A 21,795-nucleotide genomic window follows, 5' to 3' on the forward strand; every position below is an offset into this window, starting at 1 on the left:
AGTGGTGCAGTGACTCATCTCATGCAGAGCATGAGACACACAGAGGAGGGGATGTTTAACATGAAGGCTGTCAGCGATCAGAAAGCTGCAGTCACTTATGAAGAAGTTGTCCTCCTCCTCTGTATCTTTGAGTTTGTTCTGCCATCACACAGCGTCCACGCTGACAGCCTCTGCTCCGGCCGCAGCACGGGTCCCGCTTTTTATGCAGACAGCTTTCGGAGCTGAGAGCAAGTACATGCTGCGTTTTTATCCTGCTCGACTAGAAAGCAGCACTAGATACCATATCATAGCTTAGTTTGCAAATCTGTCTCCTCATCGGGTGCACTCGGAGGCCCAGTGTCGTCAGCAGTCACATTTTTAGTCCATTTATGAGGAGCTAGAGATTTGACTGAGTCAGACCCATAACCTGAGGCAGACATTCAGACGAGAAAAGTGACTGCTACAGCCCAGGATTAAGACTTAATGTAGGGTTGCCCCCCATAGTTTGAAGGTTAAGACTTAATATAAACCCCAATGTGCCTGTTGATTATAACCAGGGATGCTTACTGCATGTCTCTCTAACTCTGTGTCTACTTTCTATGATAAAGGCTTAAAAAGCTCCAAAAATCCTCCTAGATTGTACAAAAGACTTATTCATTTTACAGACCCAGACATTTCATGGTAAGTTAACGGCATTTACCAGGCAACATCATGACCAATATCACCCCCAAATTAATACATCATTTAATGTAAATTGCCCACTTCTGCAAGTCAGTGAGTCAAAGTGTGTTTTCACAAAATGTGTATCACTTCAGTAGATCAGTCCAACTTCGGATAATAGCCATTTTTTTCTCCTTACTCTTTTACTGAAAGAGCCTTTTGTACTGTGGTGATCAGTGTCTTCTGCAGCAGGAAACACAATTGCTTTTGGGTCCATGACAGCATGCAATCGCCCAGATTTTCTAAGCGATTTTAAACCAATCTGCTCCTTTAGTCGGGGTATTTTATGGCAAAGATTAGGTCAAAAAACAAAATCGTGACGCCTCTTTATTGCCTTGTACTGTAGCCTCTCTGTTCAAACCACCGTCTATAAATGCATCAACGTCTACTCATCTATTATTTTTTGGTTTCTAGAAAAATTTGATCAGTCTGATGAAAAATTGAGGCTTCTGTTGTTGCTGTCGGCACTTCATCTCAGTGTCCCCAAGCAGGTCAGATCAGCATGAGTTGCCATCTGCCACAGAATCTTAAAAAACAACAACTCTACCCGTAGCAGCAGCACAGAGTCAGTTTTTTTTTTATTTTTAAAGATCCCCTTATCCAAACCAAAAAACATGTTTTATCTGTTGTTCTATAAACAGTTTCCTGGTTAAAAATGGCATCTATCAACGCTTTGTCCTTTAAATGAACAATACAAACTCTATGCATATTGATATATGGTCAAAGCAGCTGTAATCCATATTTCCTTAATAACAATGTATCAAATTATGTGCAAACAATGTGACAATAGATAAGCATATTAATGAGCCGTCAGAGAATGATCACTTAATTATAGATGTATATTACAGAGAGAGAGTTTCAGCGTATTGTATGACTGTCCGGTCAAAACTTAAAGTGAAACTCCCGCCAAAAGGCAACCGAGGCTTTATTTGTGATTGAATATGAGCCAAACCTTCGTGTAAAAGCACAATTATGACAAAAGAGGCACTTTTTAAGATTCACTGTAGTTTTGTTTTCGGGCAAGCTAATTTTCAGTGGAGTGCGGGGGCACTGGTACGCTAGCATCACAATCGCTATTTTTAAAACACTAAGAAGGCTCGACACAACATGAAACTGGGCTTGTAGTATCACCAGGGTCTCTACACATGAACACGAGCATTGAGAACATTGTTTGTGTACACAGAGTTTACTAAAAAGAAGGTTTTTGGACAACTCACGTTAGCAGTAGCACCTCCGGCGCGCCGGGATCGACACTTTTTGTCTGCCATGAAGGCGGCGTGCTGGAGATGCTACTGATGGCACTGCGTCCCTTCAGATGTTCACTGTCCATCATCAGGAAGAAATCAACAACTGTCGGATTCCTTTCATTTAGACAACCTGCAACCAGGAACACAGCAGCATAACATTATCCTACCATTTGAGTTTCCCAACCCTGAATGTCCTCTGTGTGAACATGACCCATCGAACATATATCCCAGTCTCATTACATCATGTGTGCTGTCACACAGTCCTCACTGGGGCTCCCCTTCAGGAGCATGAACGTTTGGAGGATATATAAAACAGAAACAGCCTCACACATTATCGTAATCATTGTGATCCCAGCAGCACGTCGTCTCCATCAGCTGCTCGATGCTCGTCAATGAAGCTGGAGAATCTCAATCAGTCAAAGTGACACTTTGCAGATTGTGAGATTAGTCTAAAACGAACCAGCTCATCAGAGTCTTTAGGAATTGAGGGCGGGATGGTGTTTCAGGTCAATTGCCCCTTTTCATTTGGCATAATAATTAGATAATTGTCACTGCACCTCAGGGTGGGTTATTAAGGCAGCCACACGGCGATTGCAGATGATTTCCCGGTGCTTTCTAGCTTTTGAAAAGGTTGCAGGTGTTGAGAGTTTCCTGACAAGACACTGAGCAGACAAAGTATAGCTGCAGAGCCCTTTCAGTCGTCCTGAGATGTAAATGTCACCCGGTCTCTTCTTGTGTTATTCAGGCATTTCATTTTCAGAAACACGCAGGAGAACCTAAACCCAGAGGACGAGGTGGACGAGTTCCTGGGCCGGGCCATCGACGCGCGCAGCATCGACCGCCTGCGCTCCGAGCACGTCAAGAAGTTCCTGCTCACCTTCAGAGAGCCTGACCTGGAGAAAAAGGTTAGGACAAAGACACACACACACGCACACACACACACACTGTGACACACACTGCTAATATTGCAGCAAGTAATTGGCCGTGACAAGCAATCTTCCCTGTGCAAAAAGCTCTCTCCTGCTCGCTCTTTTCTGTCCCTTGAGGAAGTCAGTCAAAGCAAAGTATAACAGAAAGGGAGGTACTGTGTTTTAAAGGAGGAGACGGACACTAAAGGAAAGAGGAAGTAAACTGCTTCAGACAGTGAAGGGCAGGCTGAGAAGAAAGGATAACTTGGGTCGTCACAGTTGTCACTTTTTCAAGTTTCTACCTCTTTCTTCCTGTCATGGTAAAAGTGTGAGGAAGTGAAAACTGAAAGCCGATCAAAGGGACTTTTGATCTGTCTGCGGAGCTGGTTTATACACTGATTCGTGGCCGGGCACTCCACGTTTTGTTTGCTCCACAGAAATTACGTATCGCTCAACACTTTTCTCTTGTGCCATCCGGAAATTTTGTTAAAACAGTAACGTCACAGACCCCTTCATATTTTGCCAAGCAATATGATTGGATAAGTTCTTGGACAGTGTTGCACCCTAGACATGTGACAGTTTACTCAACCATGTCTCAACTTTTTCATTTCAATGATTTCACAAAACTACATATGTGGATACATTCGTTTTACGGGACAGAAAGATTATTCTCACATTTTCATACCTAACAGGCTGAATAGGTCGACTGCCAGTGAATCTTTGCGGCGTAGCAGAAACAGGCGGAACAATGTTGTGAGCTCACGGTTTGTATGTAACTTCAGTACTGCTTGAGACGGAGCTGAACGATGTCGAAAGTTATCATAACTCATGGCTGAATTTCGCTTTCAAACTGAACTATCCTACTTTGCCTGACTGCCGCCTTACCCGCTGTGATAATTACTACAGCCTCTAGAGGTCGCTGCCTGACATGAAACATCAATATGGTCGCAATAAGATGCTTTCACAGGCGACCTGGATGGTCATTTTTGCTGGCGAGGATGTGCTGTCATTGTAGCATCTGTATCAGCAGCGGGTTCCTAATATACTGGTCTACTTAAACAATATGGTACAAACATGCCAAAGCTATAGATCATTTTGGTAACTGTAGAACTTGTTTCACCATTACGCAGTGACCCGTAGGAAACACTGAGTTTTGTTAGTTAGTTAAATGTCGGCCTCAGTGTAAAAACAAACTGTGAAAACACTGAGTTTCCCAATGGCGATAATAAGTAGAATAGTTTTTTAAATGCTGTATCTTGATCAGAGTTCTCTGAAGATCGGTTTCTGAAAAATCCTACTCAACAGCTGTGATGCTTTTAAGCTCAAAATCCAAGTATGATTCAAGCTTACGGCTGGCGCAAAGCAGCGCACAGCTCAGCCAAGTGTCGTTGCTACTTTCAGACTGACGCAGCTGTCATTTTTCCGTTCAGCACCCATGTTGTGTAAATAGAGAATGTACCTGTGCGCCCCTGGGTGCACTGAGGTGTGGTAAGGTGCACTGATGGAGGATTGATATCTTGAGGCAGCAGAAGAAAACAACAACAAAAAACTGGTCTGAAGTCAAAGGCACAGTCTGTTTCCTGATATTTAAGGTGCATTTATTCAGACAGTAAGATGTGTCTACACAGGCGGCTTCACACTGTTCATACACTCTGATTTTATGACTTGAGAGGCTTCTTTCAGTGATTTAAAACATTTTCATGAACCCTGTAATGTCACTGTAACAAATACTGGGGCACATTTAATCAAAACTAAAGGCTGTCGTTATAAACTCTCCAAAGGAAACAGAATTAAACTTTTATCTTTAAAAATAAATATGTTTAGACAGGATGTGAGGATTTATCAGGACAGCCGCTTCACTCCAACTCAACTGTTTTACTGTGTGACTCTGGACCTGTCAGTGCAGAGACAAGATAATCAAATATTCAAACTCTTGTCTTGTCCTATTTACTTTTTTATTGTTCTGGAACTTTACCAGCTCAAAACCTTCTACAGACTTTGCGTTCTAGTCTCAGGTCAAGTCAAATCTTGATTGAACAGCGTATTAGGGGCACTGTTGGGGGAAGAAGCAAGAAACGGAAAAACATATTTTGTGTTTTGTTTTTGTTTCTTCTTTGGCAAATTGATGTTTGCTCATGTTTCAGTTTGCTTTCAGCGGTACACAAAAGAGGATAAATGCATAATCAGATGTTTAAACGCTGTTCCCTCTTCTTCCTGTTTCCCTCCTGCAGTACTCCAAACAGGTGGACTCCAGGTTCGGAGCTTACGTGGCCTGCGCCTCCCTCGTCTTTCTCTTCATCTGCTTCATCCAGATCGTCATTGTGCCTGCGTGAGTCACAACACTTTGCAAACAGCCGAGAGCAGATTCACTGAAATATGCTCCCATTTCCAGCTCCAATTTTTATAATTAAAAATGGGATGACAGTATTTTGGCTGCTCACAGATACTCTGTCATCACTGACATTTAGCCAACAGCAGGCCTAACACAGATAGATGCTGCAACCAGCCATGTGTCCCCTTTATGCTAACACCAGCATCCACTACTCTCAGTAATGTGTATTATCTCAGAGGGGAGACAGTATCAACTTAAAAAAAAAAACCCAATTTAATATCAAATCATGAATGCCGGAGTGGGAGTGTTTTTGTACTCAATTATTATTGACACGAAGAACAATACAGAAAATACAGGGACAATGTTGAATTTGCAAGAAAGTGTGTGTAGCCGGTGAGACTGCTCACTGCGAAAAATGTGCTGCTCAGGAGATGAATGTACGGAAGCCCTGAGGGGCAAGTGAGAATTTTCTTTTCCATTTTCTGGATGTGATCTAAATAATTTTCTCTCCTGTGTTTAAGATTTGTGATCTGATGGGGGGGGGGAAGTTATACGTTTTAAGGATCATCTTTCTATGACCACGATAACCATTACTATAATGTGTAACATGTTATAAAGTGAAAAACAAAATCATATATCAGATTTTGAATAACACTACGTATGAAGCCATAAAATTGTAATCCTTAACTTGACTTGCTGATTATACACAATACTCCACCCATGAGACTAACGGCAGATTAGCGCCGAGTACAACACATTTCTCGCAAAAACAACGACGTGACAGTAATGTTACATAACCTGCGCTGAGAGTGCAGCGAGGTATCAAAACTCACCTGGAAGAACATGGATGCTTTTTCTATTTAGGACATACGTTAGTAGTGCACTTCAGCTTCTTGTCGTCAAAATGAGTAGGACAAAAACAAGCACTTGACAAAAAAAAAAAAATGTCATAAACACAAGAGAGCAAATCATTTAGATCAGACTTAGAGAACGGATAACAAGAAAAAATGACATTTCTCTCGCACCTCCGGGCTTCCGTATAAACAGGCTGCACGACTGCAGATGGGAAATTGTCCCCAGAATAGAGCCAGAGTCAATGAAGTATATAAACCATAACAATGCATGAACCTTTTTTAATATTCAATTTACTAATCCTCCATACATCAACCTTTTGTATGGTTCTAGTTTTTAATGACAGAGTTGTTGCTGATGAACAGTCCATTTGAGGTCTTGTATTATGTAGTATTGTTCTGGTTAATTAGTTCTTATTTTTGTCATTTTGATCACTTCTCTCTGTTTTAAAAACATATCAGTATAGAAATGTTTGGGAACTGGCTACATTACTACAAAACTGTCGAAAAGACACGTGTGGTCAGATCAGATGCACAGAAATGTCGCAGAACACACCAGAAATGTTGGGAGCTGAGTTAGTCGAGGGTGCGTCCCTGGACTGAGACTGCGTCCTCACTGCAGCACCCTGAGGCCCTCTGCAGCATGTCATCCCCTCTCTTTCTCTCCCTGCTTCCTGTCACTCTTCACCTGTCCTGTCCTTCAAATGAAGCCATTAAAAGGCCAAAGAAAGAACACACTGGAAATGTGAATGTATTTATAAACTGTGCAACTGTGTGTTGCTATAGAGCCAGGTTAGTCAGTTCATAAGATGACGAACTTTAAACATACAAAGCCATCAGTTAGAACCTGCAGGGGACTGTCAGAAAACAGCCAAAAGCTTGACGTTACAAGGACAGATGCAGGGTTAGCTCATAACTGACCTCAGTGGCACTGTGTCCAGTTTTCTTTTCATTTTAATTGGACAATTAACATCACTACTCTCCCCTCATGGTCGTCCCATGATACCCTCCTCAGTGCTCCTTATTACTCACCGCTGGCTGATTGCAGAGCACTCATGAAGTTCGCTCCTGTGAGTCAGATAATCAGGCGGGCTGCTAACAAGCTCACAGTTCAGACTGATCCCCCAGACCACTTTATCAGGAGGTGACACTCAGAGTGAGTGGACCCGTGATGTTGCTGATAATTCCTCAATGTGCACTGCACGGAGAGCAGTAGGGCAAAGTTGAAACAGGAAGTCAACTTTCAGGCATTTTACAGTCACATTTGTTTGCCTCTTTAAATAACGTCAGCTATTGTTCAAAAGGAAGGTCACACTTTATAATAACCAGCATTAGTAAATGGAACATTTAGGGTTATCTCACTGTTAACAAACAATTAGATGCTCTGTAAACCATTTATTAATCAAATATTTATTGATAAGTTGCAACTAATATTTAGAATACTTTGTAAATGGCCAAGAAGTAGTTTAACGCTTTTACTTTTTTTTTACACACACCAGCACGTAATACACAGCCATGCACACACAGGACCTAAACACATGCATTAGTGTATAGAGAGGTGTCAGATCGAGAGCACTGCACTGTAAACAACAGCTGTAATCAGGCGCCCCAGTGGGTTAGGGGATCAGTGCCTTGCTCAGGGGCATCTCGGGAGTGCCCAGGAGGTGAACTGGCACATCTCCAGCTCCACACCAACCCTCCGGTCCCCAAGCCGAGTCCCTACAGACTAAGCTACTGCCGCCCCAATGATAATGATAAATACTGTGTAGTTCATGCTGTAAACATTATTTGGACGGCCATTATAAAGTTGAACCTTTACAATTGTTTGATAAATGTTTTACAAAGAATTGTGACTTAACTATTTACTAAAGTTACCATTTATCAACGATGAAATAATATAAAGTGTTACCAATGTTGTCATCACTAAAGCAATGATGAGTTGTTTTTTTGATGAACGATTTTTTTAAAACAAAATCCTTCAAATGGCACTGACTGCTTCTAACTCGTTAAGAATACCAGAATATGTGAATCTGCAAATATTTTGTCACTTCCTTGTTCAACTGCTGGACACAAGATGTCCCTTACTTTCCTGTGAAGCTATTTGCGATGTCACAGATCATGGTGTTAGGCCCGCCTCTAATAAATCAGCTTTTCAGTGAGCGTCGAGAAAATTAAGTGCAGCTCCATCATCACACAGCAGGGCTCAAACATTCAACTGGAGGAACAAGAAGAAAAACACACGTCTGGCTTTCATCTCATAACCAATTCATTAAGCGTCTTAATCAACCATTCAGGATTTTCTTGGTTAAATACACAGTTAGTCCTTCATAAACAATGTCTTCTTTGAAAGTGCTTCGACTGATGTGAGGCTCACATTAATAATGAACGGCGGCCTCTTTAACATGCCAGCTGTGGCCCATCTTTCCAAACTATCAGCGCGTGCCTTTAATCATTGGAGCCTTGAAAATCCTGCACAGTGCTTCAGTCCTCGAAGCATCTATCAATCTATTCATCCATCTATCTATCAATCGCACATTCTTCCATCTTCAGCCCTGCAACCAGAATTATGAAAGTGAAAAAAAAAAAAAAAAAAAAGGTAAAAAGTCATTTTCATAGCACAAAAAGCTGAATACGGTTTTAAAAGAGAATATCAAATCAGAATCGGTGTAATTGCTGACGTGCAGCAGCTAGATTCAAAAAGCTCCGGCAGATTTTTGTCTCCAGGCGAACCCTCGCTCTGCTTTTTTATCTCTCCTGCGCTCACGCGGTTCTCCCAGCCCATCTCTCAGTATTGATCCTCTTTAGCCTGCCTCTTTATTAACCTTTTTCCTCAATCCTTTCATCACACCACTCCCCCTCTCGTCTTTAATTCCCGTCCTTCTCCGTCTCCTCGCCCCCTTGCACCTCCCACTCACTGTTTAATCTGTTTATTGAATCATTCTCAGTGTAATCACACTTTTTCTCCCCTGTTTGCTCTGGTCTCCTCTTGTTGTTATCGTTCTCTGTCATGCCCACACACACACACACACACACACACACACACACACACACACACACACACACACAATACCTACTTCCATATTCCATCGACACAAGGTTAAAGACAAGGTAAAGAGAGGCAGCCGTATCTGAAAAGCCGTTAAATGCAGCCAGAAATAAACACGGTGTATATAATGACATCCTGACTGTGTCGTCTGCAGCTCCGGTCTGATGATGGGCTTCTTCGTCACCTGTCTCATTATCCTGATGGCTGTCATGTTCATCTCAACTGTGTACTGCTGTTTCGGGGTGAGTCTTCTCTGATGTGATGGATGAAATTGGCAAATGAGATGAAATACCTTCATCTTTCCTTGAGTGATGAGAGATGAGGGTGATTTAAAAAAAAAAAAATAAATCTTTTACAAGGTTGCAATGTTGGAGCATATTTGTCTCAGATGTCAGCAAGAACAGAGCAGGGCTGATTCTTCTTTCTTTTTGCGGAGCTTCAGTATCAGACATCACAGAGACAGATGCGAGTTAAATCTTTCATCAGGCCGCGGTCTGATGCTTGTGCTTTCCAGATAATGTCAGTGATCGAGGAAAATGTAAACCTAATCTGCTCTTGACCTTGTAGCACAAGTTCTCTGCGAGAGTTTTTAAAACTCAGCTCCTTAATACAAAGTTCAGATGTCACCATTTGAAGCTGCAATTTAGAGACTTTAAAGAGCTTGTGATTTAAAAATACCCATCAGATAAGCCTATCTCCTAAAAGAACAGGGCTGACTTTGGATGTGGGATTTGTGTATCTCAGTCTGTCATGTTTCTGTTTCTGTGCCTGATAGATGATCTTGTCCACTGCAGGTCTGGATTGAAAATATGCTTTTGGTTTTAGAGGTGTTATCGAACAAACAAGTCCTGGCACAGTTTGTCACACAGCTACTCAGTTCACAGCAGTTTCATACTAACCGTCTCAGCAAGAATGTAGTAAGGAAACATTGCTGTATTATAACAACACTTTGTATATCCGCAATCCTGAGTCTTCCAGTTTCCCTTTTTTCCAATGATAAATACAGACTTCTGCCACCTGGTGATATAGAGAGTTATTTCCTCTCATACAGGCGCTGCACATACCAAATAGTTGGTTGCCGGCTGTAGTCTTTGCGGTGCGTTCACGTGCAGCTTTTTGGCCGAGACACAGGGGACGTGAGGCGATGCTACGGTCGGCCCTCATCAACACTAGTTTTTGGATTTTAGTTCGGTGTGTCTGCACCCAAACACACATCAGAGCCATGACATCCAGCCCAGCACCAACACTACAGCAGTTATTGAAACAGTCAGAAAATATTATACGTAGGATCTGCAAACTTTGTAAGACACAAATGTAAGAGATTGACTGTCAGTGTTTTACAAAACAAACTTTTAGTATTATGTTACCAAAATCATAATTTCCTTAACCTTAACCAAAGTGAATGACAGTTAACATCTCTTCCTCCCCCCAACTACAGTGAAGTGCTTGTGGTGTCTGAACGTGACCACAGACTGCATGTGAGCCCAGCTCTGGTGTGGGATTCCATGACTGTGCACACCGGACCACCTCCCCATGACTCCATCACTGTTCATTAATGTAGAAAAATTATCTTTTTTGACGGACTTGAGGTCCAGATATAAAAGACACACACAATATACAGACAAACACAAGATTACACATAGATAGACATGTGTCCTCAATGGTTAAAAAACATTATAATCCAATTCCCTGACTCAGTCAGCCAACACATAAATGTATACATAAAATTCCTGAATTCATAAAAGTAATTGAGTTTCACTCAGTCAAAGAAACGTAGTGCAAGGAAAAGAGATAGTCATGGAAGCAGTATAACATATGTTATAACTGAGTAGGTACCAGGAAATATGAATATATAAAAATCTTATTTACTGAAACATTTTATATGGACACATCACACTCATCTCTGTTTTTGTTGTATTTTTGTGTCCATTTGTGGGCAAGTTAATTTCCCTTTTCACTTTCTGAAAAATGTTTGACACAGTTGTTAACCCTTTAACAACTGTGAACATGTGGGAGGATTTCACAGTCTCTTCCTGTCTTTGTTGTATGTGCGTAACTTAGCACACTTTAAGACAGAAATAGGAAGGGTAATGATACCAAAGGCAGCGCTCGTCTCTCAAAGGGGGCTTTTTTCTATCCATTTCCTGCTCTCAGCGCCTGCTGACAGGTCAGGAGGGACGGAAGAGATTTGTGGAGCTGCTTTTGATGGTTTTCACTCATCATGAGTCATGGAACTATTTCTGAAAAAAAAAAATCTATTCCGCTTGTACAATGACTTAACAAACAGAGGGTATTTTTGGAGTCAGAAGGTGACCATTCGTCACTCAGAAACTGACCTGCAGTTTGGTGATGTATTTATCTCATGGCTGCAGGTAATAATCAGCAAAGTAGATCAAATAAATCCTTCTCCTGCTTTTCTCTGACTCCACACATCACTCACTCCTTTGCTCGGTCTGTGTTCCTCATGCTTGCAGCTCTTCCCGGTCCCCCTGCAGACTCTTTCTAAAAGGATAGTCCAGTCCAGACTGAACAGCACCCTGGTGGGCATCTTCACCATCATCATCGTCTTTCTTTCTGCTTTCATCAATATTGTAAGTTCTCACTTTATGTCATTTCCCAAATGAGTAATACTTCTCTTCTCATGTGGCAGTTTTCAAAGCACCGAGCATTTTGCTTCGGCTCTGATTGGCCTGGTTCTACTCTGACGTGCCCTTACTGACCTTTGACCTCGTTCAGTTTACCTGCAGTAACCATGATCTGCGGAGCTGCATCAAGATGGAGCTCAACATCAGTTGGGACAGCGTGACCATCTGCGACGCCTGCCGTCTCAACTACAGCCTGGACACACAGGACAACCCCTGTGGAGAAGACGATGCCCTCATCTGCAGCTTCCCTGAGGTACAGGGCCCTGCAGGGTGCCTTGTTCTCTGTGTGTGTGTGTGTGTGTGTGTGTGTGTGTGTGTGTGTGTGCGTGTGTGTGTGTGTGTGTGTGCGTGTTTGTGTGCGTGTATGTGTGACAGCAGCACAGTTACAAATTGCAGACATAAAACAAACAATTAAAGTGGGACAGATAACGGCTGAGTCTTCAAATGTCAGTACATAAATAATATAATTAACACTTCCAATGCAGTTAGTGAGACCAGCTCCTCAAGATTTAGGCGATTGTGTAACTGATTCCATGCAGGGGGAACAGCGCACTTATATGCCCTTTTTGCAAAGACAAAAGCTTCCCCTACTTTTCTAAATGATGTGATCCCAAGAATAGCGTTGTAAATAAAATAGAAATAGCAATGGTTGAGCCTACGAGTGGATAAGCCGACCATCCAACAATGGCATACAAAGAGCAATGGTGAGTAAGGGCTTTAAAATGTATACTAAATCCCAGTGCTACATGGTATCCAGTGTGCCTGGTTTGTTGTAGATGTGTGGCAGTTCATTAGAGTGTCACTGGCATCAAAGCAGCAAGTTGCATTTGAAACGTTTTGAATGAGACAATTGAAAACTAGAGCTTCCAAGACCGATCCTTGGGGAACGCCCTTGGATGCACTGGGGGCTTTGAAGTGATAACTTCTGTCTGCTCACACTGAGATCTGCCAGATAGAACATTTTCAAAACCAGTTTTGTTTTGTTTTGTTGATTTCTGAAGTACTTTGGGGGGCTTTTTTTTAAAGCAAAAGTAAATGCAGTCGTGATCCACGAATAGCCATTGTATTAAAACACAACATTGCGTTAAAGGGAGTTCTCATTTACTCTTTTAACTTGTTGCTGGCTGTAACTCACGTTTATTATTTACAGTGTCAACAAAAGAAGAGCCACGTGAACCAATTTGTCCAATCAGCTTAACAATGTAGTTGGCCGCATCACTCGGCTGGTTTGATGGATCTGATAGTCAGTGAGGTACTGTAAAGATCGTAAACAGAAGTAAGAGGACATTAAGTAATTAGAGTAGATGAATAAATGGATTGTGGAGGCTTCAAGAACGATCATGATCTAAAATCATCAGATCACACAGACCTAGCTCATTCTGTGGTTTACTACAACAAGCATATTTATGCAAACATACACAGGCACATTTATCGTGGCCATGGCCATATGCAAGTACGGGAAATGGGCCAAAACTGATCTACTGCAGTTGGTGGAAAATTAGGCTTTTTCAAAGTTGAACTAAGATGAGAAGCCAAATTGTTGGAAGCAATAAAGCTAATGAATGTTAGCTATGTCGATCAAATAAATCTGTTTCAAATGTTTAGCCTCATTTACTAAAGAGACTTAAGTGCTGCTGCACGTCTGGCACAGAAGCACAAAGTGCCAGCAGGACTGAACAAGAACTCACTGGCTTCATGTGTCTTTCTGCTGTGTCCAGGGGTTCATTAAATCAGCTCGCACTTCATCATGCCTAAATTTGCTGCATATTCTGACAGTCAAGCTGTCTAATCTTGAGGCAGTGGGGTTTTTTTTGTCTAAATGTCAGGCGAAAAGCAGCTCTGTGTGGCTGTAAAGTAACGCCTCATGTGCGTCACTACTTTTATAAAGAGAGCGAAATGAAACTATTATACTAAAGCACTTGTGATTTTATGTTTTTGAAGATTTCAATGTGATTCTTCTGACAAGTGATATAATTTGAACAGCAGCAGAACAAATGGGTGCTAAGTGAGGGTCATTGCAAGTATAAATGTTAACATTCGGTTTGCACAGTAATGCCTGAATTAACAGTTAAGTGGTTAAAATTGTGGGTTTATCAGGTGTTTTATAAAGCGTCTGGATGTGACTCATTCAGTCAGAACTGTGTGTTACAGAGGAAACGGTTTGACCATCACACAATTAAACAAATGTACCTTTTCCTAACCTCTCCGTCAGTACTTCTCGTCCTGCGTGCTGCTGAGCCTGCTGGCCTGCTCCGTCTTCCTGCAGATCAGCAGCATCGGTAAACTCTTCCTTATGCTCTTCATCGAGCTCATCTACCTCCTCATCCTGGAGGTGCCCAAAGTCAGCCTCTTTGACAACCAGGACCTGCTGGTGATGGCCAACGCCATCAACGTTTTGTGAGTAACTTCGTCACCGTTGTGTGTGTGTTTGTCTGTGTGTGTGTGTGTGTGTGTGTGTGTCTGTTGTTGAAACCTTTGACCGTGAGCAGATGTTCTGACCTCTGATTGGCTCTTCTCTCTCCCCCCTCCACACAGCGAGCACATGAATGGAACAAGGTGAGACTGATGGCAACTTCTGTTACCGCGGAGAGCCAAAGCATCACCTCTGTCATCCGATTAAGCTAACGGCGTCATTATCACTGTGCTGACACAAATGTAGCTGTAATGACCTGCTGGCAACAGATGCTAACGCTAATGAGCCAAGCCATTTAGAGGGCAGCTTGTTTTTTTTTGTGACAGTGTTCAAAGTCCATCCCCACGCCCACAGAGTGTAACTTTATGTTACACCTGTGTTTGATGAGCGTGCAGTTTAGTGCTTATCCATCTAAAAGCCTAATGTGTGTGTATGTGTGTGTGTGTGTGTGTGTGTGTGTGTGCTGAACTCCAGCTGTGAAGTAGACTCCAAGGTTCCTCTGAAGATCATGACCCCGGTGGTCATCACCGTCTTCGTTCTCGCACTCTACCTTCACGCCCAGCAGGTGGAGTCCACAGCGAGGCTCGACTTCCTCTGGAAGCTGCAGGTCAGTTTCTGGTGTGCGTGTGAGAGAGAGTATTACTTTTTACTATTACGTAAAATCATTCAATTTGACGGTTACGACTTGGTTTAGGGTTAAGGTATGTCTCCAGTGAACTAATGCAAAAAAGGCAGATGGCAACCTATGGCCCAAATATATTTATTTATAAGAATTATCTACAAAAAAATTTATTATTGGAGTATCACATACAGTCGTTTCAAAAGGTGGCTTTGAGGAGGAAGGCAGCTGCATCGAGAAAACACTTAATAGTGTGTCACAAAAGAAGTGGATTTAATTTGGATCATATGGATGGAAGGCAGAGAGGTGCACTGTGCTGCAGCAGTTTGGTTGTGCCTCTGCGTCTCTGCTGGAATCCATTGCAACTGTCACAAACCCAAATGGGCTGCCGCCGTTCTCCTCAGAGAATGAACAAGCCGAAAACTTTTTGGCATAACCTTTCAGGCCTACGGGGATCCAGTGTTTGATACGCAGATGATTTTAAGTGAAGTGTGTATTCAACAATCAGACGGTGTCTTCAGGGATGCTCCAGGGTTCTGACATCTCATGGAGTTACTGAAGCAGGTTGTGCTGGCTGCGTTTGGTAATCTAGTCGAGGGGGTAAACAAGTTATTTATCTGAGAAAAAAAAAACCTCTGAGCTGCTGGAGGGCTCTTTATTTCACAGCTCACTGCTGTCACTGATGGTAATTGTGAGGGGGGTTAAAAGTTTAACTCCAAAGTTTGTTCTCGATCTTGTGCAGTGTTTGTGAAATAAGTGTAACAGTTGGCCAGAGGGTGGTGTCAGAGTCCCCAGGAGCAGAAGTAACTGTCAGCTGTAGTAACTGTGCACCCTAATTGACAACATTCCATCATCATATCCACAAGGAACCTTAAACATCTGGACTATATTTTGTTATAATCCCTCTGGAAGATGTCAAGATATTTCACTTGCTGGTGGTGCTGCATGAATAGTCAGGAGAGTCATCAGGACTCTTCCTCTGGGGACCATGAATATCTGTATTCACTGCAGATCTTCAACAGTATTGGGGTTCCCCACATGTGATTTTCTTTTTTCTTTAAGTACATCCTGTGTTATGTCTGTATTGAAACCCCCCCACAGGCCACAGAGGAGAAGGAGGAGATGGAGGAGCTGCAGGCCTACAACCGGCGTCTGCTCCACAACATCCTGCCCAAAGACGTGGCCGCCCACTTCCTGCAGCGCGAACGGCGCAACGACGAGCTCTACTACCAGTCGTGCGAGTGCGTGGCCGTCATGTTCGCCTCCATCAGCAACTTCTCAGAGTTCTACGTGGAGCTGGAAGGCAACAATGAGGGGGTGGAGTGTCTGCGACTGCTCAACGAGATGATCGCAGACTTCGATGAGGTGAGGGTGAACAAATCCATCCGGACATTGTGCCGGCATGTGTCAGTGGTGCTTTATTAGACTTTCGTTTCCCAGTTAAGTCAGCAGTAGATTGGTTTCTGTCTGATTTTCCTCACTTAATGCATGAACCTTTTAAATCTTTGCTGCTATAAATATACAGAGGCAGATTTGTTCGGAGCTTGAGGAATATCTTATCAATTTCAAAGTGGATCCAAAGAACCCTGCTGAATATAATAAAATTAATAATAATATTATAATAAATATAATAATAATATACTTTGTAAATGAAACCCTCCCTCTCCTGCCAACATTAGATCATCAGTGAGGACCAGTTCCGTCAGTTGGAGAAGATCAAGACCATCGGCTCCACCTACATGGCGGCCTCCGGCCTGAACGACTCCACGTATGACAAGGTCGGGCGCTCGCACATCCGCGCCCTGGCAGACTACGCCATGAGGCTGATGGACCAAATGAAATACATTAACGAGCACTCCTTCAACAACTTCAAGATGAAAATAGGTGAGCGGCAGAGACGAGAGAGAGGTGATTTTGACCTTGTCAGAGGGCTGCAGACACTCAGATTGTTATTGATGGGAACTCATTAGATGTTTTTTTCTGACCTAGTTTTGTCAATTTCCAGCTGGTTTAGTAGCAATGAGGTGTTCTGCAACTCCTATTTGTTTTCTGTCTTAGGTCTTAACATTGGCCCTGTGGTTGCCGGGGTGATCGGGGCCAGGAAGCCTCAGTACGACATCTGGGGGAACACAGTGAACGTGGCAAGTCGTATGGACAGCACGGGTGTACCGGAGAGGATCCAGGTGAAGTGAAGTGTGACACTGCACTGCCAGCATAGTCTCTTAGTTAAATGAGGGTTCAGAGTTGAGTATTTACAGATCTCAGGGCTGCTGTTACTTTTTTTTTTCCCCTTCAGGATGAGCTCCAAGGTATTTTTGTCAAAAATTAGAGATTCATCGAATGCGCATGTGCTCCACAAAACTGCCGTTCAGACATGGCTGATGGCTGGATTTAGAAAAAAGTCGATCCAAGTTAATGAAAAATGTTAATTAAAAATGGCCATATTGGTTTTGCTCTATCAGTTGTGAAATCATTAAAGCTTAATAACTCAAAGCTACTTGAACACAGATGGAACCCTTTAATTTCATCTCATCCGCCTCCACTGCACCCTCTGAAAAACCTTTTATACCCAGAGCAAATAGAACAACTGCTCCCTACGGCTGGGCGATACGGAAAAAAAAATCTTACCTTGATCAAGTTTTTCATATCAGTCGATATCGATATAAATCATTATATAAATCAAATCACCGTTTGTCAAGCTTTAAGGTTCCTTTTAACTCCTAAGTAAGAAGATACCAGAAGGTAAACATTTGGTTAAACTTTTTATTTTCTGTCAGAAGTTGAACATGACAAAATAACTGTATGATGTATATATGATGAACTTCAATCTTAGTTCTGACTAGTTGGAAGCTTCAAGTGTTGCAGGAGAACACAAACGAAATGGAAAACTTAATTCTTTGGTAAATAACAAATAGATAAAATAGGGGTAAAATTATTATACAATTATTGTATCGTGCAGCTTAACTAGACCTTCCAAATGTTATCAGATCAAAAAGCTTGTTGTGAAGCTCCAAAAATGATTGACTGTTTTATTAATGTTTGCTTCTTTCACAATGTTAGCTTATGAGAAAAAGTCTTTTTGGACCACAGCGCATCACGTGACGTTGTCTTGTCATAGTTTGGCCACTACGAGAATTGGCTTTAAAGCCTGGTGCTCTTCCTTTGGGCTTGGTTCAAAGCTCCGGTGCTAGTGGTATAAACAAACACACCTCACTAATCCAAGCTCCAAGTCTGGACTGCTGGCTGCATGGCTAACTAACCAAACTAGCTCATGGTAGCTGTGTTGGCTAGTTGGCAGCAGATAATGATAATACTGATGATATCCCATTTGTTTGAGCATGAATTCTACATAAAAAACTAATCCGTACATATTAAACTTTTCAACATGTTTAGTGTGGTTTTAATCCAGACATCCAGACACCTTCAGACAAACATCACTCCTGACTGCGGGCCAATAGGTGCTAACCAAAGACAATATAATAAGATTGTAAACCTTTGCACTTACTGTCCTTTTCCCCCCTCTGTCTCCAGGTGACTGCAGACCTGCACCAGGTCCTGAGCTCCTATAACTACACACTAGAATACAGAGGTGTGGTCACAGTCAAAGGCAAAGGAGAGATGATGACCTATTTCCTCACAAGTGGACCACCGAGCAGTTAACCCCAACTAAGTGACAAATAGACACACCGGGGCAGGCGCCTTAACACTGACTCTGACATAACGAGCAGGCTCATGGACCTCTGATACCATCTGGCGGACTGAGACTGACTGAAGCATCCCCTATTGCACACAATGGGAAAGGATGAGAGTCTTCTAAAGCCCAGGCAGCGGATAAGACTATGAGCGGGAGAGGCCTACCTTGCCTGAATCTGCAATTGAGACCAAAGACGTCCAATCAGAGCATAAAGACAGATGTTGCCAGCTGCGCTAGTCAAGGTCCCAAGGCAAAAATGTTCCTGGAGAAATTTTGTTTGCTTCAATCCGCCAGATTTGACGATTACAGACAAACCTGCAGGAGGACAAGAGCTACATCACTTCCTGTCTTTTTCTCTGCCTTTCTCCTGCTGAAGTATATATGTACATGTAAAACACAGACGGTTTTATGTGTATGTATATGATTTTATGTACTGTATGTAACACATTTTGTCCATAATGTCGTGATAGAGGTACAACTCAGCCAGCACCGCAGCACTATCCGTCCATGTATCAATATCTGATCGCATCAGTAATTGACAGATTGCTGGAGGAGTCGCAGGAAGTTGTGTCTTATATGTTGAAGGTGAAAAGGTCCCTCCGAAAAAACGGTAGGACAGTTGCTCGCATGAACAGACGGAAAAAAACGCTCCACAGTGTTTACAGAACGCTTCTCATCAGACGATTGAATTCACAAGCTCACACTACAGTATCGTCAGCATATAAAGACACACACACACACGAAACACAAAGAGGATGTCAACGAAGAGCTTTTTCTAATCTCTTTTTGTATTTTGACTTCAGAACACCAAACCCTATCAAATATTTTAAGATTCTATATTTTGTACATTAATATATTAGAGAGCTATCTATAAACACCAATGTGTATTCAGATGTACATACTGTATCACTCACTGGTGTTGCCTGGTCTTTGCTGAGCCCCATCAGACCGATGCCACTGAATGCCCGTCTTTTCTCGCTCTTTTCACCGAATTGAGCATCCGTTATCTGCAGGAAGTCAACTGTTTGCTGATGAGATGTTTTTTTTTTTTTTCTCTTCTGAAGTTTCCCTTTGCTAGTGTGTTTGGATCTTACTTTGAGGCGAGAGTGTTAAAACCTAGTGAGTACGCTCTTTGAATGACAGACTAGAGCACAGGAACGGATCAGTCTTTTTGCACTCCAGTGCTTTCAGCCGTCCACCCCTTCCTGCAATCGCTCCACATCCCCCTGATGCTTGCTCAATCAGATGGTACGACCCAATGAATGTCCAATGATCTCCGATGAGGCCTTTAAATATGAACTCTACACTGACGATGGTGACGATTCTCATCCTGTGGACGGGGACAGACAAGCCCATGTGGAAATGTGCCCTTTTATCTGCTGTTTTTTTTTTTTGTTTGTTTTTTTTCTTGACAGAGCAGTTTTCTTCAGTATTAAAGCATTTCTAAGCATGTCATCCCACAAACTATCTCTAACCTGGCAGTTTCATTGATTTTAGTGATTTTTCAGTGATGTTATTAACAAACATTACAGCTGGTTCTGTTTGTGTTGGCAGAGTCACAGAGCACAGCTATCAGTAAATGTCTGGACAGTGTCGAGTTTCCACCTGAGAATATTGATGCATTTGGCTCATTTGAGATGGAATGCTTAAAGGGTGTTTTTGTTGCCAACAAATCTTATTAAAAAAGACCAACTTCATCAATGTGTTAGTCCCTTGTTGATGGACTACACACACTGCACTTTAAGCTCCAGGCCTGCTCGTCCCATGTGTAGACATACACCTTCAAACACTACAAACGGAGCGTTTACCGGGACCATTTGTGTATTTTTGACAGACAATTGGTGCACTACAAGGACATTAAATGTGGAATTGACTGAAAATGAACTACAGTGTATGGAGGCTTGACTGTGCCACTGCAATAATGATTTTAATCATTTTTAGGGTTTGATAACAACCTAATAATAAATTAATTACATTTGAATTGAAGATCTGCATCGAAAACTCTACACTGAATAAATGCACAAAGAGACCATTCAACATTACCAGTTATTTAACATTTTTTAAATGAAAAAGTAACTTCATTATCCCAAATGTTACCAACAATGTTCAAACCCAAAGAAATCCACAGGTTTATTTATTGTAATGGTAAATATTTTAGCCCCCGAGACTCCAGCTAGCTCTTAGCAGCTGAGCAGCGGCTCCTTCCACAAAACACTCTGGATTTGTTGTTTGTTGTTGTGTTTGCAATAGCGAGAGAGAAAATGACATATTGTACTTTTTTAAAATCGATCAATCAAACAAGTTAACAGTTTTGATAATTCCAGTGGCTCACTCCAGGCTCGATAACAGTGTCCTTGTTCATGGCTACAGTGTGGCTCATTGACTTACTTTAATTCTTTTTGAACAACAATGGAGCTCGATGGCACAAAGGAATAAGCAATATCATGATTTTGCTACACCGACTATTCTTATCGTGATAAACTGATTGATGATTTTGGTCTTTTCATGCAATATACATTTTGAAAAATACATGTGTATTAGCACCAGCCTTTAAATGTTTCAATGTGGTTTTGGTTGTATACTCCTGTGAAGGAAACAGCTGGAGAAGATGGACAGAGAAACTTGGCACTGAGTCCGAATGTTTGCGTTGTGGCTGCAGAATGAGCATAAGCTTGCACTGATCTACCCTTGTGGTTTCTGTTTCGTTAATGTTCTGTACTGCTGCAACCATTACCTTCACACGCCACTACCAGAACTCTTAAGTGTCATCCCATTTGACTCATTGAATGCAGTGCCATTCTACGCCCACGTGAGCCCCATTTTCTGCTGCTTGTTGTGCAGGAATGTGCCATCAGGAAACACAAGGGGGTTGGAGAGAAGGCACAGATCAGAGAGGAGGGGGGGCAGCTACAAGGTGCCTGAATAGATAAGCTTAAAGGAGGAGAAGCTGGTCTCCTTTTCATGCAGAGGATCATCATGATGATTCCGATCAGATGACAAGGTGAGGCAGCGTCGGTGACGAAAACAGCTTCAGACACAAAACCGTGGGTTTTTTTCTTGTCATGCCAAACACTATGCTCTATTTTTATTTTTTTTTTTTACAGTCAAATAAACTCCTGAGATGTTTCACAGGTACGTCATGATCTCATCTGGGTGCTTTTTTGTCTGTGTTGTCAGCTCACTAATCAACTATACATATGAATAAACTTGCAACTTGCGCTATTTATTAAATATGAAGACACTATAATATGGCCGAGGCCTCTCAGTTCCAATTCCGTAAAGGGACGATTCACCCCAAAATCAAAAATATCTATTTTTTCTCTTATCTGTAGTGCTCTTGA

At 42.1% G+C, this 21,795-nt stretch overlaps 1 protein-coding gene across 2 annotated transcripts in view; it reads left to right on the forward strand.

Moving 5' to 3' along the window:
• The window catches only part of adcy5 (adenylate cyclase 5), a 95,383-nt gene extending 73,794 nt beyond the window's left edge, over positions 1-21,589 (forward strand). The window contains exons 10-21 of one of the 2 annotated variants that reach the window (XM_030428843.1): positions 2,692-2,851; positions 5,086-5,183; positions 9,238-9,325; positions 11,558-11,674; positions 11,820-11,981; positions 13,941-14,125; positions 14,264-14,284; positions 14,616-14,748; positions 15,862-16,125; positions 16,440-16,644; positions 16,819-16,943; positions 18,292-21,589. In XM_030428843.1, coding sequence (XP_030284703.1) covers positions 2,692-2,851; positions 5,086-5,183; positions 9,238-9,325; positions 11,558-11,674; positions 11,820-11,981; positions 13,941-14,125; positions 14,264-14,284; positions 14,616-14,748; positions 15,862-16,125; positions 16,440-16,644; positions 16,819-16,943; positions 18,292-18,420 — 1,687 coding nt within the window. In that variant the 3' untranslated portion in view covers positions 18,421-21,589. The remainder of the gene's footprint in view (positions 1-2,691; positions 2,852-5,085; positions 5,184-9,237; positions 9,326-11,557; positions 11,675-11,819; positions 11,982-13,940; positions 14,126-14,263; positions 14,285-14,615; positions 14,749-15,861; positions 16,126-16,439; positions 16,645-16,818; positions 16,944-18,291) is intronic. The other variant, XM_030428844.1, reaches the window with a different exon arrangement.
• Positions 21,590-21,795: the final 206 nt, after the last annotated feature.

The sequence above is a fragment of the Sparus aurata genome, chromosome 9, assembly GCF_900880675.1.
Source record: "Sparus aurata chromosome 9, fSpaAur1.1, whole genome shotgun sequence".
Classification (NCBI taxonomy): domain Eukaryota; kingdom Metazoa; phylum Chordata; class Actinopteri; order Spariformes; family Sparidae; genus Sparus; species Sparus aurata.